The sequence below is a fragment of the Thunnus albacares genome, chromosome 3 (assembly GCF_914725855.1).
Source record: "Thunnus albacares chromosome 3, fThuAlb1.1, whole genome shotgun sequence".
Lineage (NCBI taxonomy): Eukaryota > Metazoa > Chordata > Actinopteri > Scombriformes > Scombridae > Thunnus > Thunnus albacares.
Genome location: NC_058108.1, coordinates 9,134,081 through 9,157,287, shown reverse-complemented (window position 1 = coordinate 9,157,287; position 23,207 = coordinate 9,134,081). Strand labels below are relative to the sequence as shown.

General features: G+C 40.3%; 2 protein-coding genes across 2 annotated transcripts; both read left to right on the top strand.

The window, feature by feature from the left end:
* Nucleotides 1-5,227: 5,227 nt before the first annotated feature.
* notum2 (notum pectinacetylesterase 2) lies at nt 5,228-12,676 on the top strand. The gene is made up of 11 exons (XM_044339783.1): nt 5,228-5,568; nt 5,752-5,804; nt 6,319-6,414; nt 6,532-6,592; nt 7,781-7,893; nt 7,990-8,092; nt 8,473-8,661; nt 8,836-8,936; nt 10,174-10,321; nt 10,450-10,497; nt 11,078-12,676. The coding sequence occupies exons 1-11, from the start codon at nt 5,246-5,248 to the stop codon at nt 11,379-11,381; spliced, it is 1,539 nt and encodes a 512-aa protein (XP_044195718.1). The 5' UTR covers nt 5,228-5,245; the 3' UTR covers nt 11,382-12,676.
* A 1,190-nt stretch (nt 12,677-13,866) lies between these two features.
* Nucleotides 13,867-18,278, top strand: rps15a (ribosomal protein S15a). The gene is made up of 5 exons (XM_044346576.1): nt 13,867-13,964; nt 14,841-14,978; nt 15,132-15,211; nt 15,663-15,748; nt 18,146-18,278. The coding sequence occupies exons 2-5, from the start codon at nt 14,846-14,848 to the stop codon at nt 18,237-18,239; spliced, it is 393 nt and encodes a 130-aa protein (XP_044202511.1). The 5' UTR covers nt 13,867-13,964; nt 14,841-14,845; the 3' UTR covers nt 18,240-18,278.
* The last annotated feature ends 4,929 nt before the right edge of the window (nt 18,279-23,207 follow it).

Below are 23,207 nucleotides of genomic sequence, written 5' to 3'. Positions count from 1 at the left end.
ATGTTTTTAGGGTGTCGATTTTATTTTTCTAATAACCCAAGTTATATTTAATAAAATAATGATCAAACCAAACCGCATTTTCTGCCTTAAACCCCTGATTATGTTGTAGAAATTTTATGAGTGTAGCTTCTTTTTAGCATTTAAGTATATATGCAGACCTATGTACTGTACATGGTACTTGCAAGTAAAAAAAAACATTGTCACACTATCAAACTAAACTGATTTCTGGAGCATATGCAGTAAATTTTTAGGTTGTGTATTTAATTTGTATAAAGATCTAAGGTATATTTAATTAAACCATGACATTTAAGGGACATCAGGGTGACATTTACATGTATCTCTCCTTATCAGATGGGGCTTGCGCAGCTGTCTGGTGTTGTATGATTGTTGTATTGTCGATCAGGTGGGGGGACTTATGTGAAGGACCTATTGTCGAGTGCCGGTGTTGAGCATGGCATGACCCCTCCGCTGGTATCCATCACTGCACTGACAGGCCTGGTGGTTCATCCAGCATGACTCCAAGGCCACGTTGCTGCTCCACTCTGTCATGAGCCCCAAAGACACTTAAAGCTGTAAAGCTGTTCACTGAAGCACATTATGCCCCCCCCCCCCGCCCCACTCCTCACCCCACTTCAGAACCAGTAGCCCATTTAGGCAAAGGCTGTGGCCTTTGATTGGCCTGCAGACTACATGTAAAGTGAGGAATTTAGACTCTCTGGTGTGAGGAGAACAACGGGTCACTTAACCCCCATTTTCCAATATATATTTTTAATTTGATATTTTTTAATGTAAACTTTATTTAATCAGGTAGTCTCACTGAGATTGAGATCTTTTTTTCAAGAGAGACCTGACAACAAAAAAAACATTCATTATCAGACAGGCACACAACCAGCATACAGAAACAACACAAGGCCAGACAGCCTGAATCAACAAATAATAAAAACAGTTACAAGAGTCATAAAAACATTAGATAATAAAATTTTCAAATCTCCAAGGGCAATGAAAGAATCTATTTAGAAGTAGTTATTATTTGGTTTAATGTATTCTCATTTCCAGCAGTACATTTCGAAGCAACAAAGAGCAATGAGGTGCGAACCTGCAAAGGCATAAAAATGCAAGTCCATTAGAACAAGTAAATGTCAGGTTGCACAAATTTTCTCCCACATGCTCTATTTATTTCCAAATGTTGTCCAAAGGGGGGCATATGCAAGTTACGTGACCTGATGAGAATTACAATTTTACACTTTATTTTTTATGCAATGCTTGTCGTTCCCTAATTTCATGTGTCCTTTACACATCTTTGATTGTGGTTGTGGCATTCATACTTGGGGCTGAACATATTTTGCCTGGATGAAGGTGCGTCTGGCACGCCAAAAAGGTGGACAGCACGCATAGTTGGTTGCGAGGGGTTCAGCAGAATGAGCTGCAGCTTCTTGCAGCACACTAAACCTTTTCACTTGTCAGCTATCCTTTTCTACGCCTGTTACATCACCCACCTCCACCCCTCCTGAATCCAACACCTTGTATCCTTGCCATCGACCCCCCCTCCATCTATCACACTGATGCATTGGCAGTTTGCAGAAGGTTAACACGCTAGGCCTCTTAACACCTGGTTTTAGGGATAGCTTTGCCCACCCCACCTGCTTGCCTCCTGTAGTGGCTCAGCACTTTACACCGATCCCGCTAAGACCCCGGCTTTCGTCCTCACTGATTGAATGGAGAGCTCTAGCAGTGTTACTCTGGCCAGGTCTCATATCTCTCGCCTGAGGCTCGTTTTCATGTAGCTTGTAAAGATGCCACTCTTATCTCCTATTAATCATGGGCCTCTTTCCCCAGCTATGCCCTCCACTGCTGGTGACAACATAGATTCAGAGTGATGCTGTTGCAGATTGTCAAATTACACGCAACGCGGCAAAGGTAGCTGCAAGGCATGGTTGCAGTGTGGATCACAACCTTGCACACAGTTTTGTGTTTCATCCAACATTGTTGTTTCAGTTTGTATTAAAAGAAGAGTTCATTACTGGACCACTCTTTTCTTTGAATCCATTGCTCATGTAGTTGTTACCTGTGAGTCGCAACCTTTCTGCACCGTGCTGCGGACACAATAATCCAGCATATGATTGCTGTCTCTGGCTCGTTGTTCTTTGAAGCTATCAGCCGACAAATATTCTCGCTCGCGGCTGGGCCCTCAGCTCTAGAGGCTGGTGATGACACACATGCTCAGCAGACAAAGTGCCCGGACCACCCGGGCTTTAGGTGTCCTGACCTTGGAGGTTGGCTGTGAAAAATAACAACACAAGGGGAGAAAGAATGCCTCCTATGCTGCACAAGGGGTCAAGCTGCTGCCCCTGTCAGGGTGAAGTTCAACACGTCTCATGAGCCCCTTGCGCATTCTGTGGCAGGTTATGCAAAATGTTTGTTTTTAAAAGGTGAAGAGACAAATGTAATGGACTACACGAGTGTGTCAGGTCTCACTTTTTGTGTTTAGTGGTGTGTTTGTGTGTGTGTGTGTGTGTGGGCGGGGGGGTTGTAGATGCTTTAAGGGACAATATTTGACCCGTGACAGATTCTGGGAGTTGAGCCGGTTGGTCTTTGCTTTAATCCATTGATCTGAGTCCTGCTCTGAAAAACGTATCATTCTGTCCAATCTCATATCAAAGAAAAACAAAATAGCAGCAATGCCATCTCTCTGTTCGTGACGTTCTGGCGAAACGGTGATAGATTTACAGCAACTTCTTTCGTTTTTCAGCTATTTGAGGTATCTGTTAAACAGATTGTTGCATTGATTTCTGGGAAGACAGATGGTGGTGTGCATGCTTCAAGACAACTGAAGGAATGAAGAATTGTTCAGCTCGGTAGATCAAATTCCGTATAGTGATGTCTTTAGGGTACAGTTTTATTGCGCGTAGGTGCATACGATCTCACAGACATATTTTTGAGTAGCTTTGTTTTCTTTCTGGCCATAGTTGAAAGTAACTAAAATAGCATGAAATGCTTGACAATGAGACAAAAATACCATTTTTAGTCTGCCAAAGCAATAAGACAAACCTTGATAAATCTGTCTGCCTTGTTTATACTGTAAGTCTTAAAATGGTTTGGTGATTATTGCAGACAACATACTGAATGCTCTTGATGCTCACTCGCCAGAAGAGATAGATAATCCTCAACACACCCAGAATAAAGACAGACATTCTGCTACCGTTTTATAGTAGCACCTTTGACTTAATAATAATGTTTTTACATGTGCCTATAAAAGTGAAGTCATTGTAAAACCCTTCATCTGTCTAATATTTCAGATTTTTGAATGTAGAGTGAGTCTGCTGTTGTCAGTGTGTCTAGGGGGATAAGGACTGAATGTTTATTGCCTTTTTCTAATATATTTATTCTCAGTTTTTGTGCCTCACTTGCACAGACGTCCTGCCACCCTACAGCCCCTTCAGCCCCGGCAGCCCCTGTGCAGCCTCTGCAGCCCTGGCCTTCTAAAAGATCATTATTTGCCATGATTGACACGTCGGGATGGTGTGCATTTCATTGATGAGAATTTTAGAGCCCTGAGGCTCGTGATCCTTCAACGATCGGTGGTACGTCACCCTACAGCCATCCCAGAGGTACAGCCACAGATCAGTTTCAAATACTCTGTCTCTTTCTTCACCAAAGGCAAACTAACCTAACCTGCCACCCAGGAGAGCCTGCAGAGGCCAACCTGGACGGGGACACAGCCACAGGTAAACACCATATCACACACTGCACGAAACCTTTCAATCTGCAGAATGGAAATATTTTAACTTTACTGTCATCTAATCTATCTGAACTATTGAGTTAATATTGCAGCTCACTGTTCGTGAGTTCTTTTATTGATTGATTTATATTCAGTGATGAACTTAAGAAAAGAATGGGAAACTGCATTTATGAGCCTAAGAGCTGAAGTAGCAGCATGAATTTAGCTTTATTTGCATCAGGTTTAAAGTTAACAAACATTAAGTCCTATATGTGTCCTATATGCATTAATGGAGAGTTGTAATTTTTGTCTCAGGTTTTTTAGATGATTTTTAAATTAGCCATCTAACCATTTAGCCATCTAGCCTAAACTATATAAACAGTATAAACTGCATAAAGATGTATTTGACAATCAAGTATAGATACTTCAAAATCTGGATATAGCTACCTGGTCACGATACAGCTAAATAAAACTGTATTCACTGCAGTCATATGCAGTTATATTTCCTTATCATTAAACACACACACATATATATATTTACACAAACTCACTTATGTGACAGGAATTTTTTTAAATCATTTTTTTAATGTGACCTCAAAAATCAACACTTTCTATGTAATTACCATTTTCAGATGAGGCCTGTTAAGGAGAAATTGAAATTGAAAAATTAAGGAGAAAAATTGTTTAAGAAAATCAGGGAGAATGATTTTCTTGATGCCACAGCCAACCAGGGTGTCCACCACCTGTGCATTGAGAGTGTCCACTAAATTGTTGACGATGCGGGAACCTTACGGTACCATTCATTCCTGTGTCGGAAAGTGTTTGAGGTGTGTGCTCCAATGACCTCGGGGTCACATACCACGCAAAGGGGCTATGCAGTTATGCCGACCATGTAGATGTTTAAATCAAAACACTGGCAATCAGAGGCGGACGGTGGGAGGGAGAAGAAAAGAGAGGATGGGGGGAAGGAGAGCTTGTTCTTGAGCCACGGTCAGATGGCAAAATGCTTGGTGGTGGGTGTGTGCAAAGACTTGAAATATGTTGAGGAGAAGCGTGTGTTATCTTTTCTCCTCGCCACTGGTCATCCAGTACCTCCCCTCGCTCTGTGTCGTCAGCAGCTTATCTCAGGGCCTGGCAGGAGCTGCGAGAGAAATGGGAGGAAATTTGATCCATATGGTAGCACTATAAAGCTCACCGCTGATTTGCAGGCTTCATCAAAACCTGGTCAAGGCTTCATCACTACTCATGACTGGCATCCTCCTCCTCTCACACCTGGTTGATGTGCTCTGAACTTCTCACTCTCTCCTCAGCAGCACCAGCTATCTGCCTGACCTCTGGGGTGCCTAAGCAACAGTCTTCAGAGCGGATTTTTATACAGGTAAGATTTCAAGTTTTCAAGATTTTGGACAATTTAAAAGATGAAAAAGATCAGGTTTTAGTAACAATGTTTTTTGTATATACATATACGAAGCCAGATCATGAATGAGTACTAATAAATTAAACTCTTGCCTTGCATGTTGTGCAGATATGAAGGTACTGGGCCAGGTTGCTTTCCTGCTTTTGCTCGGGGGAATCTGGTGTCAGAACAACCGTAATGCTAAAGCTAGCAGCAAGTCCACCAAGAAGGCTGGTGGAAACCAAGGAGGTGATGTTGGTCAGTCTCCCCCTGAGGCTGATCACACTCCTGGAAGCACTGGAGGCACTGGGAACAATCGAGGCACTGGTGGCACAGCCGAATCAGGACGGGAGGGTGCCGCAGGAGCTCGAGCAGCTGGACAACAGACAGATGATATGAGGCTGCTCTTCCTCAAGAACACCCAAGTCACATGTAATGATGGAACAGCAGCTGGGTGAGATGTTCTTGCACAACCTTTCTTGCACTTCTTTTACTGAAACTCTTAGCAGGAAATTAAATTACTCAATTTTCACCATTTGCTGTCTGTTGGCTTGTGATTTGAGAAGCTACTGGAGTGGGCGTGTCCATACATGGCTGCTTTGTCTTCACTCACTCCTATTTATTTGTGGTTCTATAGGTTTTACCTAAAGGAGTTCAGAGGAAGCCGCCGATGGCTGTTATTTCTGGAAGGTGAGTCTTTAAAAACCCAACTGGTTAATTTGGTCCCCAAAGGTCAGCTTGTTTTGGCGTGACGCCCCCATTGGAATTTTGATGGGGATGTCATCTTGTTCCGTCATCTTCTGTTTTTCTCCTTTTTTGGTTGCTGCCTGTCACTTTGATGGACTTAGCATAGGGTAAATTTATGTGGATTGGGCTTTGGCTTGACCGAGCAGTAGAACCGAATAAATTGGCTGTAGAAAATGTTAAATCCGATCCAACCAGCTTCCTTATGACATACTGTATTCAGAGCAAAAACACATCACACACACTGGAAGTCAATTAATGAATGTACTGACAGTTTGCAAATTAAAGGACTCATTCGTCTTTTTTGCCTTCTCTGAGTGTGCATTCTCATTAGCGGACCAGGCCACACAGGTGCATTCCTTTCCCTCTTCATTCCTCACAGGCCTCTATAATGAGCTAACGAGGGTCTCCTGTGCTGTGCCGGATGTGAATGTCTAATATTAGTCTCTATTATTTTTAGGTGGCTGGTGCTGCTACAGCAAAGAGACCTGTGATTCCAGGTACCAAAATATCCCTCGACTAATGAGCTCATCGGGGTGGCCCCAAACAAAAAGAGGTAGGTCAGCTGGCCATGTTTTAGAATGCATGTCAACATGTTGCCATTGTGTTACTTGTTTTACGTAATGTTCAGTGAGAAGGACATCTGTCTAATCTCTGATTGCTTGATTTGCAGGAACTGGAATTTTGTCTTCTCAAGCAGAGGAAAACCCACACTGGCATAATGCAAACATTGTGTAAGTACCGGTATATCTTCACTGTGTGTCTTATTGTGGCTACTGGTGGTGTCACATGTCCTTTTTTGTAAAGGTTTGTTAGACCTGGACCCATTCAAGTTTAAGATAAAGTTAAACAAACAGTTCTGTAGATAGTATGATTGAAATTGTCTGGCAACTTGGGATCAGCAATACAAACTGTAAATACAACACTTATGTCGCCTTATAAAGCTGTTGTGGTGAATGTGTTAGCAAAGAGTTGCAAATTCAGACATCCAGCAGACACAGAGAGACAACAGCATTCATTTAGAATCATGTTTCTGACCATCTGATAAATGTACATCTAATATTCCCTCTCCTTGTAACTCTGTTTTGTCCGTCATCAACACTTGGAGGAAATGACTGGCTCTTAAGTTGCTAAATGCTCCACAATGTCCACTAGCTAGTTGTTAACTTTGTCTGCTGTTTGGTGCTGGGCAGGTAGTGAACACTGGGTTTATTGGAACCTTTTGATGTGGGCTGAAAAACAAAACAATGACAAGGAGACAGACATGATAATCCTCTCTAATAATCCATAGAGAGGAACTGCAGAGTCCAAGAATAATTCTCTTTTAGTTCATCATTTCAAATCATTTCATATTACACTCAGTCATGATCCATTGTTAATAATAATAACACATCTTACACATTAAAAGTTGAATTAATACACAGGGATTTTACCTCTGTAGCCTTGCTTGTTCTGGTGTGATCTTTGACTTTGGTGGCTAACATTAGAAACTTTCTCATTTTTTTAATCCTGACTTAGTATTTACTTTGTACAGTTTCTTTAGTGATAGATTGATAGTTAGTCTAGTTGACATTGTGGGTGTATGTGATGTGCTATTGTGTGTGGCTTTGTATTTTGTATAATGTGTTCTGTGTGTTTTTTTTGCTTTGTACTGTTTGTTATTGTGCTGTTATCTGTTTTAATTGTAAGGGACTGCAGATGAAAATTAGCTTGAAGCTAAATCTGGTACAGTGCATCATTTATGTTAAAAACCGTACACCGTCCCGATAAATAAATAAATACAATTAATATATGACAAGAAGAAGCCAGCTGCAGCCTGAGTAGATTTTAATGAATGAGAGAAGGAATTGTCTTAATAGCATCAAACTGTGTGCATGCACACGCTTTAGACCAACAACTGTGAGTGTCTCCTTTTTTTGCAGATTCATCCCATACTGTTCCAGTGACGTATGGAGTGGCACTGGGCCTGCACCAACCCCTCCTCCAAGACCAAGACAAGGCAGAGAGAGAGAAAGAGACAGAACCGCAAACACAAGTAAGTTTCTTCAGATAGTTCTGAAATCCTTCAGCACATCAATAGCTCACTTGGCCTTCTCCTTCATTCAATGTCAATCTATATATTTGTTATCAGCTGAGTACACCTTCATGGGATCCCTGATCATTCGTGAGGTCATCAAAGACCTCATCCCTAAAGGAATCAAGCAGGCCAAAGTTGTCATGTTGTCTGGAACAAGGTAAGCTCCTTTTATCGCTTGTGCTCTGATGCTGACCACAGCTTTTGGACAAGTGCCTGCACCCTCTGTACACAAATACATATTTGGCTCAGTCCCAGGCCACTTCTGACCATCTCCATGTCTAATATGCCCTATTTTTGGTGCTCTTGCTCTTGTCAACAATAAAGATCTTTACAGTCAAATGTGAACAATGACATAATATCTATTAAAGGGCCTTGCACTGTAAGGACTAGAACAGAATCCACTGTTAGTCTGATTGTAAAGCTGCTAAATTTGAACTTACCCACTGTTAACTGGCATGTACCATCACTTCGATACCCCTAACTAAAATGTTGCTCTCAAAGCCAAATTATTCAGTGGGTTTCTCGGCTCCCCTGCAGTGCTGGGGGGACAGGTGTTTTGCTGAACATTGAGAGGGTTGCCAGTCAGCTGGAGCAGCTCGGTGCAGAGGCACAGGTCCGCGGTCTAGTGGATTCTGGCTGGTTTCTTGAAAGTAAGCAGCCGAGATCACCAAACTGCCCTGAGACTGTTTCCTGCTCACCTGAAGATGCTATCAAGATAGGACTCAGGTAAAGACTTGCATTCTTATATTGACCTCTATGGTTTTTCTTAAGATTTGATTTCATAGCCTAGATGTAGAACATAAAACAAACTATTCTTTACTATACAGTGCTATTTCAATTTGTGTTATAGTAATTAGTTTACGTGGCCAAGCAGTAGTTTTGTGTGTATTGTTTTCCCAGGCTGTGGAATGGGGTTGTGCCTGATAGGTGTCGACAGCTCTACAGGAGAGGAGAGGAGTGGCAGTGCTTCTTTGGCCACAGACTGTACTCCACCTTGACCTGTGAGTGTCTGTCAACTAAGTTTACCATCATATCGGATTTGACTTGAAGTGCTTAATATGGGACTTAAGGTGTTCAACAGTAATGTGCACTGAAATATGAAAGTCACTTGTTGTTAATTTACTCAGGAGCTTAAAAGTAAATTGATTCTGCAGATATGCAGAGTCCAGTGTTGGTTATTTTATCCTTTAACTTCCGTGGAAGAAGTATATGATCCTCTACAAACTGAAAAACCTCTGCAACTCTTGGGCTCATAAAAGACTTCCAAAATTCCCTGGATAAACTACAAAAATTATTCATGGCAAACTAAAAATCAATACCTGGACAGCTTATATGTTGTAGGTCTGTGTAGCTACCTTAAAGACCGTATATATAAGACCGTCTCATTTTTCTTCATACAAAAACATATGCCATCAGAGTTATTTGAAAGATGATATAATCACATAAAAATTCTCCACATGGGCTCTTTAAACCTGCAATAATTTTTTTTTTTTTTTTCAAATATTTTTGGGGGCATTTCATGCCATTATTACATAGAGACAGTAGCAAGAGGAACTGAGTGTAGAGAGTTAGGAAATGACATGCAACAAAAGTCTGCTGAATCGAACTGTGGAGGTAGCAGTTGTGTAGTGTTCGTCTTAAACTGTAGACATATGATTTCTTTCTTTGGCCACTTGGGGCCAGTGCAACAAGCTGTACTATAAACACTATTGACATATGACACCTTATGAAGTTAATGTGATGAATATGTTTGCAGACATGAAGCAACATTAGTATTTATTTGAAACTGTGAGCCCAATATTCACTCTCCTTTTAGCTTTTTTTGGTCTCCATGAACTCCTGCAGGAAATTTCTGGCTCTTTAGCTGCTAAATGCTTCACGGTGTTCACCAGCTGGTCGCTAACTTGCTTGATTACTGGGCAGGTATTTTACACTGAATTTAACAGAGGTTTTTTTTTGTTTGCTAAAAACAGCTGCCTGCTACAACTGTAAATTATGCTAATGAGAGAACCAACACAGTAGGTTGCTGGCAGAGAAACCAAAACAAAACAATGAGCTTAAATGTGTTAGAAAGCTCCGTAGGGCTGAGAGGAACTGCAGAGTTGTGTGCTAATTCTCTGTGGGTTCATCACTACGAGTGACTGCGTTCATATTACACAACACCATCTTAACCATTGTCAATATAAAAACATTGATTTGAGCAGCTTTGATAATGAACTCTTTTCCTTTTCCCTGTAGCCCCTCTGTTTGTCGTGCAGTGGCTGTTTGACGAGGAGCAGCTGAGGGTGGAGAACATTTACATGGGAGGACAAAGTCTGTCCCAGGAGCAGTGGCAGTACATACAGAACCTAGGCAGGGAGCTCAAGAACTCCCTGAGAGATGTCACGTATGTTACCAACAAATATTGACCAGGCCAAATGATGACAAAACATCTAATATGCACCAGGTGATTAAAAAATGAAGATGGACTAAAGCCTAGAAATGACTGTCTTCTGTGGTTTGTGTGTTTTTCAGAGCTGTATTTGCTCCCTCCTGCCTCTCCCATACAGTGATCACCAAAAGGTAAGAATGGATATTTGACTCCTGTGGTGGTGATATACTTTTATGCTTTTCAGCCCTCTTTTTATTCTCGCCTCTCCCAATTGCCATCTCTACCTAGTGAGCTCATGCAGCTGTTTCTGCTCGCTCGTTCATCATGCCACATTCTTTGTGTCACCGAATGCCATTTCACACTTTCGCTAACCCCATGGTACCCCTCGAACATATTCATTCTTTTGCAGCACAGATGGACATTGATGGGTCAGTGCAGTCTAAGCTAGGTTTACAGAGTCAGGCTAAGTTAGGTATGTTTACTGAGGGTTATGTTTCTTGAAGGTCTAAGGTTGTTGTAGGTAATTTTGCAGTTGCAGTTCTGTGATGTAGCACCCTTGCAACAAGATAATGAGCCAAAAGTGGTCAAAGTGAATTACAAACCTTGTGATCAGACATAGAGCTCATGATAGAACTGACTGATTACACTTTCCTGGTCCTATTTACTAATCCCATTATCTCACCTATTCTTGACTTTCTGCCAACTTTTTCCCTCCACTTTTCTTTCTCTAACTTTGCCTCTCTGTCTATTTACTGCTCGCTCTTCTTTTAGCAACTGGATGAGTTTCCAAGTGAAAGGCACCTCTCTGCCGCGGGCTCTGCACTGCTGGGACAGGAGTCTGGAGGCAACCCGTAACAACAGGACCCCTGCCAAAGGTTGTCCATTCCACCTGGTGGACACCTGCCAGCGGCCCCAGTGTAACCCCACCTGCCCGGCCTTGGTGGACCGGGCCACCCAGCAGGAGCTCACCCTGCTCCAGATGCTGGTAGCCATGGGCCTTGACCTTCAGAAGCTGGGCCTGGATCCCCAGGGAGATGCAGATTCCCTGGCCAGCATGGTCAGCAATGGTGGCTAAGTTTAAAAGTGGAGAGCAGCTTATGAGCTAGGCATACAAAGGCATACTAGAGGAAAAATAATGTGTTGAAATTTTAATGTAACCATAGAAATAGTAAAGAAATCTGGTTACTACGTCTAGTGCTGCTCAGCATTCCATTATGCTCCATGTGTCTGTTAAATTGATGACTTGGCTGGTGGGTATGTCACTGCGTCTGGGTCTAAATGGTTTGGCTCTCCCTCTACTGGACACCAGAGGAAAGATCTTTAGGTCTAAACTGAAGGTGTTTTAAATTGTACTGGTTCAGGAGCTTTGAGTTTAAGCAGATGGCCAGACATACCTCCTACAATTCTCTTTTTTAACCTGATCAATCTACATCAAAATTCAACTTCAGAGCATGGTAGTCGAGTCAAACACTTTTAATGAGTAGTAAATCCTGCAAAATGTTACTTTCGCTCCATTCACAGTAGCTGTTTAAATAAATGTTTATTAATGTTATTTCTACCCAACAGTCATCTGTTACTGTCAATGGGACAGTTTGGCAATATACCACAGATTTTAGAATTCAGATTATATTTTGATGATATCCCATATTTAATTCTACCATAATAAAACACAGTTCAACTACCTGTTCACCTAATCCAGGAAAAAACAAGCCCAAAAACTGCACTCACACTGACTCGATCATTTTTTTGCACACATAGTTCCAAAGACACTGATTGTGATTTAATCTTTTTTGTGAGTTACTTTTTGTCTCTAGCTCCTGATGCTATGCTGAATTATATATTACATAATAAACTGTATATACATATTTTATTTTATGCGCATGTAAGACAAGTGTGTGATTAGTTATTGATATTCTGTGTAGGCCAGCGAGAGATGATCACAGTCCTGCTACTCTCACTTGTTCTCATGTAGTGTGGCAGATCTATTGCAAAAACATGTTTCTCATTTAGCTATTTGACTTATAAAGTCTGCAATAAATGATAAAAATTATATAAAACAAACAACGCTGTGGTTATTCACCACTCAGCTGTTAAAATAATCTATATCTAGTGACGTACGAAGACATGATACAGACTATGTATTGCAATTCTTCATTGTTTTCCACTTTTAAGAGGCATGCTTTCTTTCATAATGTCGTGACAGTTTTGCAAAGCTATATGTTACTGTCACTGTATGTTTTCTTTTCATCTAGGTACTGTGATAACTATGTAAACTGATTGGACAAAAAGTGTACCTACAGGTAATAAGTATCAGACTGAGTTGTTGCACATGTTGAAATGGGGAATAAAAATATTAATTGGCTCTGACAATGTGGATCCTGTATTCTGTGCTTCATCTGATTCTGTTTGTTCATTCTATTGACATATTTATTATAGCATAATCATAATCTATATATGAGAAGGTGCAATGAGAAGACGCATTAGGGATGTCAGATTGAAATACATGTAGTTACTCAACACCAATAACATGGTATAAATAAAGTGACACAATCTAGAAATATTTTGGTCGAATCTCTGTTTGTCTTGAAGAGAAAGGTGAGATTTTCCTTCATTTGTGTAAATGGAAACAACCTACCAAGAGAAAGAAACAAATTTGATTCCTGCTTGATCTTGATATTTAATTTTAGAACTCTAATTTTTAATTTTTAGATTTGATTACATGTTAATCTCAGTGAGTGGTGAGAAATGCACATTCTCTTGAAGGGTATGTAAGTGCCACTGTTTAGTAGAAATTGAAAAAGTAGATTTTGTAAATTAACTCCTGCAAGCAAATCTGGGGCTGAGCAATAATGTTAACTCAGAACAGCAATACCCTAATCTATGATTATATCCAACAAATCATCTTTTAAAATACAATTTGTTCAACTTCATTTGCCCCCAAATCACTTTTGTCATATTCTCCCTTTCTTTCACTGATGTAGATATGTTGTGCATAAACAGACAAAGCTTGGCCTCCTTGTTTATTACGCAGAAAACTATACTGATTGATTAAACTTTGATAACAATGATTGTGAAACCCATTATGCCTGTATGGCACACAAAAAAAATCCCTCTGGCTTCCAATATGCCTACCAAAAGCTTATTTCCCAACCATACACTGTATGCATCAGTAAGAATAGAGATATGAATGTGTGTAATTATTCATCCCCAACACCAGGTCGCGCTGCTTTAAATTTGACACATATTTACAAAGGATCCCGTAACCAATAGCAACACCTGATTGTAAAATTGAGATTTCTCTTATTTGTCCTAATAAAGGCTATTCAGGGAGCTAATTTTTTTTATAAACTTAACTAAACTCAATGCTGTAAATGTTTTGAAATATATGCAATAAAACTTTTCATATTAATTGAATGCAACCAGGTCATAAGAATTTGAAGCCACAGCGCATATTAATTTACCGAAAAGTTGGTAAATATTAAAACACTTTCTGTGTAGCTTTATTGATGCAGACGGAGTTCAGTTCATATCAAAGATATTAAATATCGGGATTTCGCGGTGGTGTGGGTCATCTCGCTTTATAAAACCTCTTGGGGTTTTTTCCCATATTGCATTGCGAAAGTTTTCTACTTCCTCTTTCCGCCATATTGCAGAACCGGTAAGATGTCTTTTCATACCTTCGCCTTCAATCTCTACAGTATCTAAAGCATCTAAGTATTAATTATAACATTTATAAGATCATCTTGAAGTTAAATGACATAGTAATGATTTGGGATGAGTATGGTCTCGAACAATAACACGAAATAAGCACATTTGGGCTTCAAAAGTCACCCTGAGGTCCCTCTGCTTGGGCCGGGCAGTCGGTGCGTTCGCGGCGCCCTGATAGCCGTTAGCTTTATGACCACTGACTGTAGAAATATATATCCATTTTAAACAAATAAGACCTGTGAACTGTCTGTTAAGAATGTATTTAACACATTTTATACGCGGTCGACTCTCGACGGGTGTTCGTTGTGTCTGTTGGTGTTAACGAGCTGCTTTGCTAACTTGATGCTACCGTGGCTGAAGTCGAGGTGTCGTTAGATGGACCATGCTTTGTCTTTATCACTATTTTATCCAAACTAAAGCGAAATTAACGTTACCTGCTGCGAGTAAAATTGTGTTAGTGAAAGAATTAACTCTTACTCACCGCGGTAATGTTAGAAAAGTTGCTAACTGGTATCAAATAAATGAACGGATCTTGACGTAATGGTGCTAATTGAATTATTCACATTTTCACACCCTTACTTTATGTGTTTGTGGATAATAGTTGTGAAACGTGTGTCCCAGTCAGAACGTGCCGCCAGTTTTAAGATTAAGCTTTCAAGTGTTGAGTTGAATGGGGTCATGATTTGGTGATGGGAGTCTCAAAGTGTGGACTGTGATGACATGGGTTTTGGGACAGTAGAAAATGAGAGCTGGAACAGGATGATATGTGGTACCTTAAACTTTATTCTCAACATTTGATGGTTTTATTGTCTATGTGTCTTTGCAGGCATCATGGTGCGCATGAACGTTCTCGCGGATGCTCTTAAATGCATCAACAATGCTGAGAAGCGTGGGAAACGCCAGGTCCTCATCAGGCCCTGCTCCAAGGTCATTGTGCGCTTCCTAACCGTCATGATGAAGCACGGTGAGTGGAAGTTGTGTTTTCCAGATTGAGGGAATGACAAAGATCTGAGATGCTGAAATATAGTTGTAGAGTTTCCTTTGAGCTCATAAAGGGACAAAACAGTCTGTGTGTTGTACTTAAATAACATACTTGCATTGTGTTTTATGCTTCCAGGTTACATTGGTGAGTTTGAGATCATTGACGACCACAGAGCGGGGAAAATTGTCGTCAATCTCACAGGCAGGCTGAACAAGGTAAAGTTCTTCAAACTTGACCCACTTCTCCAGTTACCACTATACCACCTCATGTAAGACGCTTTCAAAAGATGCCTCAGACATGCTGGCTATTTGTTTTGAGTTAGCAGTGGTGACTAACTAGATATATGAATTTCAGACCTTATCACAGCTGTAGCAATGCTCCCCTCATGGTCTGTAAAAATTGGTTTTCTTCTTCTGAAAAGCTGCCTGATCGGAAATATTAATTTGGCTGAACATTTAACTAGAATTTTACTGCATATTTCTGGATTTTTTTATAAATGATGCGCCTTTGTATAATGAGTTGCAGCCTTATACTGATCTTAATCTGTTTTAAGACTAACACAGATGGTGTATCATACTATATACAACCTGCAGCTTTTTGTTCCTGCTTGTTTCCTTGTGTTAATGTTAATGATTTGAGTGTAAACCAGTGTTGTTTTTCTTGCAGTGTGGTGTGATCAGTCCACGTTTTGACCTCCAGCTCAAGGACCTGGAGAAGTGGCAGAACAATCTGCTGCCCTCAAGACAGTTTGGGTGAGAATCACTTACACGACTCTGCAGTACACAGCTTTGAATTGCTCGTTGTCATTCATGTTGATTTCAACTAGATATCAGACTTTTGCAAGAGTGAAGCTCACTGATATCTAAAGTCCTGATGCTCTTGATCAGGAGGTTACTGCAGTGGCCTGATTTTGTGCTCAGCTTGTCTGCTGTGATACTTGCTTTTAATCTGCCCTGCAGTCTAGTTCCTGTGGAAAATTGTTTTGTAATTGGTGAAGTTGATATTAGGCTGAGCATCCCAATAGACCGTATATTTGTAACAGTTTCTTACAATGTTACTATACTTGAGTGTGTAAGGGGAAAAAATTATTTGCCCCTTTTCCTACAGTTGTCAGTGGTGTCTCCAATAAAGTTATTGCTAATTATTTTGATCAGCAGTTGTCAGACGAAGCCACTGAGTCGTTAGGTGCCAGTAAGAGACTGGAAGTAGGTATGAATGGTGAATCTTATCAGAAGTTGTGCACTAATTAAGACGATATGAGATAAAACCTAAGCAGGGATTTTCCCTTCCCAAATAACTACCTTTCACTGGTGACAAATGACCCTCTGTAGACCTTTCTGCTCTACAGCACCGCGTCTTTCCTTTCACTGTTGGTTGTTCATTTGTCTGCAGAGAATAGTTGTTCATGCAATGTTTATACCTGCTGTAATGCAACAAGGCTGATCTTTGTGTAGTCTGTACCATAGAGCGGCTTGAAAAGTTGGTCTGGTATGTTAATCGTGGAATTGCCATAAGTATGGGCATGATTGCATGTTGATAGTAGGTAGTTCAGATTATGAAGCTTTGGCCCTTTTCATTAACATGCATCTTGACCACATGTGATCAGATCTCACCTCCCCACTCTATATGCAAATAAACATGTACATCATTTCCTTTTGCAAAGACCAAATCCCTTTTTGTTTTTAACTGGCAGGATACAGCAATGCACTTCCCATGCCTAGTCTGCTAGGTATTAAAAGAAGTTTGCAAAGACCTTGGCGCGCCAGCAAAATTAAAACTTATTGCCCAAATGGAAATCAGGCAGCGTGTTTTTGTGTGAACTCTATCCACGACAATCCATTTTGCCTGTTGTGGCGGCTTCTTGTTTTGCAATTGAATATGAAGCCATTGGTGCACGAATGAGTGTGTACTTACGCAGAGGATGTCAGTTGAGTAGGCGGTCCTTCAGTGTGGCCCAGGACACATTGCGTACACGCTACTAATAGTATGTGGCCCAGACCACTTCACAATGTGGTCTGAGCGATTGGATCTCAATGTGTCTGGGGTGCATTGACACCTTACAGCGGTCCACTTGTGATCGGATCACCCAAGATGCATTTTAATGCCAGGTGTGAACAGGATCTTTGATAATCTATCAAAATCTGGGGAGGGGGGGGGTTGTTTCTCTGCCAGTGTAGCAGCTAAGTTCTCTGCTTGTTGATGCTGCCCAAGAAGAATTGCTGTTTTTGATGATTGCTGGACTCATGAGTAGTAAAGTGTCCTTTGTTTGAAGTCTCTTTTTGTTTGATGAGAGGATTTATTAGAGGATGTAGCAGAATCCACAAGGAGGCATGTAGTGCAAATGCCACGAGCTGGAGTCCAGCTCACATCGATGATTGCAGCGTATATATTAGTCTGGTATTATGCTCAGATTTAGAATGAATCTGGGATGTTCTGTTGCATGATGAAAGTAGCAGGTTCTTTTTGGTTTCGATCTGTTTAGAATCAGCATTTAGAAATGTTCACACAGCTTTGTTCAGTGACTCAGTCGTCTTTGTTCTTGGCTCATCCAATTGAGTGATTTGTTTCAGGCTGCAAGTGAGTTATACCGGTTTGAATTTTTGCTTGTGATTTTGTCTGTTTCCACTAAACCATAATGCTTCTGTATCTGATGTGGACACATTAAATCAACCCTCAGCAGTTGTATTGAGCTCACTAGTACTTACCTCCAGTGTTGCATTTGACGATTAAGCTGAGTCAGTGTGAAATGGAGATCATAAAATAGATTCTTCATAGCATTTATTACTTTGTGGAACTTATTAAAATGTCCATTCATTTTAAATGGAGTAGAGTTTATTTCATCAGATTTAAATGTGAGTCTACAGTGTAGTGGAGATGTGTTTGGGAGGATTTTTTAAAATGTTGTTGCTCTACACTAGCAAGGCTTTTTTTGACCATATCTAATAGATGCTACATGTTGCAATTTTTAACTTTTGGCAAAATATATCATAATCCCATATTTTGTTTTTAATTTGGTGTTTCACTTAAAGAAATAGTGACCAATGTTGAATCATGTATCACACTGACTGTGTACTAACTGTCTGTCAGACTTGGCAGTGAGGTGGATTCAGTTGGAGCGAATCCTAACGTGTTGACTTGTGTTTCCACAGATACATTGTGCTGACCACCTCAGCTGGCATCATGGACCATGAAGAGGCCAGACGGAAACACACAGGAGGCAAAATCCTTGGATTCTTTTTCTAAAATGTAAAGAACTGCAAATAAAAAACGACCAGAGGGAAAGCTGGTAGTCTGCTGTTGACTTATTTCATACAAAATGTCTGTGGAGATTACTTTAAAATAGGCTGCAGCTCTCAGTGAATAACAGTCCTTTTTAAAAACACAAAAATCCTTAGAGAATACACTAGGTGCTGGTATTTTTTTTTTTTTTGGTTGTCTGATAAGAACATAACATGAGCAACATACTGAAGCAACAGCATTTGATTTTGTACATGGATTAGACAAAATAATGGAAACTAAGTGAGGTAACTTAATCGCAGTCAATTCGTCAGCTATAAAGATAAAATCAACACTGAACAGTTTTTAAAGCAGTGAGACAACAGAGTTGTGAAGCAGAAGAAGCCAAATATGTGTTCACAGTGCAGGAGCTTGTGACCAAAAACTAAAATCATACTATAAATGAGCAGAAAAGATATAATGGTATTTGTGATGCTTGTTAAACTTTTGGAAAAGGCATGAATGAAATATCAACTGGTTACTTGTAGTGAATGGATGATAGTTGGAGGAAGTCAATCTGTGTGTGTGTGTGTGTGTGAGACCTTAAACTGGAAAAGTGATCATACATCGATCAGCTAACCATCCAACCGCTGCTGTTCAAGTAAAAGGGTTCTGAGAAGCATGCGGATGTCTATTGAGACAGGAAACTATTACAAAAACAGTAGTGTGAGTGAAGAGCAATATATGTGACACGACTGGGGCTCAGGCCTCAGAGGACTACACCCATAAACGCTATATCGTTGACAGTGTAAAGAAGTTGCGCTCTACCTCCAGACAAACTTCAAATAAGCACATTTACGTCGTAGCTGTGCCCCTGGTGGCTTTTTTAGAGCTGCCACATCTTTGCAACTCGGTCGCCAGCTTGTAAAAAGCTCTGGCTCTCTGCCTCTGCAATCCTCTCACCAGTGTGACCTTTTCTGGGGTCCTCAGTGTATTTTGCCTCCTCCCCAACCTCTACGGAGTCTGGCCGCTGACCTCGCATTAGACTCTGAAGAAGAGAAGTAACAGCCTGCTAATGCAACAGCTCTGTCCAAGTGCTCCTCATGGGCTAAGAGCGCACTGACTGACTGCCTCCCTCATGGCTTCACAGCACTTAAGCGCTGCCTTGTAAAAGAAAAAAAAAAACTTTTAGGCTGCTGCTGTTTTAAAGAGTGAGGATACCAAGTTCAGAGAGCTCAGGCTTTAAGTCTCTGCTAGCAGTGAGTATTTTGACATTAAATCATCTGGAGTGAGACTTCTTGGCAGCAAGAAATAAACCAATTGTTCACTTGTACACTGTTTGATGCCACTTGTAGTTTTTTAAGTAGGGAAGAGGTCGGGCAAAGTCTCCCAAAGAGCAACTTCCAGGCTAAGTTGGTATAAAAGCACTGACCTTGTTATGACTCTGAAACCTGTCAGGAACGTTGAAGCCTTGAACACTTCCTCCCATTTTTGCTGTCTTTGAACTTTCTAATTTTTTTCCTAAAAAAAATAATCTCTGAAAAAGTACTTTGCCAGAAATACTGTCAGAAAGATGCTCCCCCAGGGGGGAAATATGTGAAAATATGCATTTAAAACTAATTCCTGGTGAGCTTTGGATGGTGGCATTTACAAACCCTTTGAAAGGGGATGAAAAGCAGTGTACTGTTACTTTTTACAGCTCATCAAGATTGGTACATTATCAATTCTTGAAAATTATAGGTATGAAATGAAATGTCATAAGAAATTGACTTCAGAATATCAAATAGGAATTTAAGAAGAAAGAACACATTTTTTTCCCCACAGAAGATTAAAATCACTCAACAATTGTAAAAGTGCAAATGACTGGAAATCCAGCCCTGAAACATAACCTTGCTTAAAAATAATACAAGCTAATATTGTTTAACATTTATGTTTTAGCTGTCTGTAATGAACACCGTTTCCCATAAACCCCTTGACCAGTGGTTTCCAAACTGAGTGTGGGGGTCGCCTCAAGGGGGTTGCTGGAGGATGAACAGAATTGGACGACAGCTACACAAAGCTGTGTTTACTCAGCTTCTTTATGTGAACTACTGAATCATTTTTCTTTTTTGAACCTCTAAAAATAATTCAAATAGAGTCTGAAAAGGAAGAATCACTCTTTTGTTGAACCGCTCACAACTTCAAGCAAGCGTTGGAGTTGATTAAAATTAGAATATGGATAGTAAACCCTTGGATCTTGTTTCATTTTTTTCAGAAAGACAGATGAAAGAAAGGCATTGAGTGAGAGAAGCTACAGTATGTGGAACAGAGACTATAGAGGTGACGTCAGTGAGAAATTGCTCAACTCTTTCTGGGATCTGAAGACCATTAAGGGTCCCTCGGCACACGGCTGCTGAAAGCGAAGAAGCACTTTGAGAATGAGTTTAGCGGTTTGTCATAATAGATGCTTCTCGTCTCTATTTGGCATCCAACAATTTAAGTAGCTTTGTTCCCCTGATGAATGAATGGTATTCCATGATTTATTAGCTTACATTATGTGTAGATATCACAGTATAACACATTTCAGATGATCAGCAGCAGCACTAACAGCACCTCTGACTGTAACATAGAAAGAAAGAAAAGTCCAGAGGTGCTTTAAAACTGAAGACTTGCTTGAAGGAGGATATCACCTGAAATTAGAAAACACATTTTTGAAAAAGACTCTCGTACCTGCGAACCTCTCGGTGTATTCTGCCAGTGACAGGGTCTGTTTGAAGACAATATGCTGCCACACATCTGGGGATCAGGGTGCACAGCCTGGAAGCCAGCAACATGTTTCTCCAGTCTTCACCATATGTCAGCTGCATCCCTGAGATCTCCCAGAAGGGTTTAAAGCACCGCTGCGGAGGAGAAGAGGAGAAGTGCAGCTCTCAAAACAAATAGAATACATTAATACTGAAACAAAAAGTCTGCTGTTTGGCCTGCTTTGATAGAGAGAGCCGGAGGGAGCCGGAGAGCAACTTGGTCGTGCCTTTGTGGAATGTGTGAGAGTATTGTACTTCTGAAAACATGACATGCTTATATTATGTAAGTATTGAATATTTTCTGTAGCAAAATACATAAAAAGCTTTAGTAAAACACATAAAAAAAAGCTGAAACATTTCCTTGCTGACAGAGCAAAGCAAATTTACCAAGTGAAACACATTTTTCTTCTTATACCCTCCGGCATCTAGCCAACAAGATCATTTTGATTTTCCTGTTTCCTTTCCCTGTTTTTGAGATATCCACCACCAAACCCAACCGAAAGGTGAGAGGAATACATTATCAGCATTAGCCAGTAAAAAAAAACCCAAACAACTATACTATTGAACTATATTTCAATGCAAATAATGGCTTTAACTACACAGTGGCATTAGTGAATTGCAGCTAAAGCAACCAACTAAATGTCTAAAAGTTGCACAAAAAAAAAAAAAAAAAAGTTTCCCAAGTAGCTTCGACTAATCTACAGACATCACACTCAACAATTTTAGGAGCTTTTTCAAGTTCCCATGAGAGACAAGAGGACATCTTAAAACCTTGGTGAAGAAAATCACTTAAAATTGGCTATATTATAGGTGTAGATAAGGCAATATATGTTTTGGCCACTTCATGGCAGTGAAAATAAACTGTAAACACAACACTGACACGTTATCACCTCTTCAGTTGATATGGTGAATGTGTCACAGTCGGCTAAATGTGCACGTCCAGCAGATTCAAAGCATCGTTAGCATTCATTTGGAGTCGTGTTTCTGGTGAATGTTAGTACAGTGTTCACTCTCCTTTTTAGCTTTGTTTTGGTGGTGACCAACTCCAGAGAAAAATGTCCAGGACCTTTAGCTGCTAAATGTTCCATTAATGTATAATATCATATAAAACAGCAGCCTTTTGTCTCATGCAGCCAGCCAACAGTGGTTAGGCTATATGCTGCAAATGTACTGCAGACTAAATTAACTGCTGAATTTATTAAATATTATAATTGGGCCTCAACTAACGATTATTTTCATTGTCATTTATTTTATTGATTAACCGATTAGCTGTTTGGTCCATAAAATGTCAGAAAATAGTGAAAAATGTTTACTGTTTTTCAAAGCCCAATGTGACATCTTCAAAGATTTGTCCAAATTAGTCCACAACCCAAAGATATTTAGTTTACTGTCATAGAAGACTTAAGAAACCAGAAAACATTCACATTTGAGAAACTGGAATCAGAGAATTTGAACATTTTTTTTCTTAAAAGGCTCAAAAAGATTAATTGATTATCATAATAGTTGGCAATTAATTTAATAGTGGGCAACTCGTTGATTACATATATTTTCTTCAATGTGTCACCCGTGTATATGTTCATAATATGAAGCTGGGAGCTGTGACTGGGAGATGTTTCGCTATGTGCTGAAATAGTGCTGCTGCGTCCACATCGATTTTCATCCTACTTACTAACCCCTGTCATTCTCAGTAGACAAAACCTCAATTACCTTAAATAATTCTGTTTGTGACTTGAAAGTGCTGTGAAATAATTTGGTCTGACTGCGTTCTTTCTCACTGTGATGGAGTTTGTGCAAAGCAATTCAATGCTACAAATTCCTGGCAGGAAGACAACATTTTACTGTTGACACCGAGGTCCTTGTGCAAACATCACATCCATTACTGTGCAAAATGGACCGACTGGAGTCTGGAAACTTATTAGCTGCTTGTTATGGCATCAGTTTTCAACAAAGCCCCCATGTCCAGCTATAAAGTAGCCTAGGTAATAGATGGTGTCAGTGAGGTCTAATGCTGCACCATCAGCTCTCATTCTGCTCCCCTCAGACTGCTGAAGTTCCCCTACCGAACACTTGAGGGCAGTAGAAACACACCTCATCTTCAGTATTCCTCCTCCGGTCCTGGTCCTCATACTGCATTCAGGCCAGGCTGGTTGGCAAGCAGCAAGACTAATTATGATTGATTCAGAGATAACAGAATTAATATTGGAATAGCAGT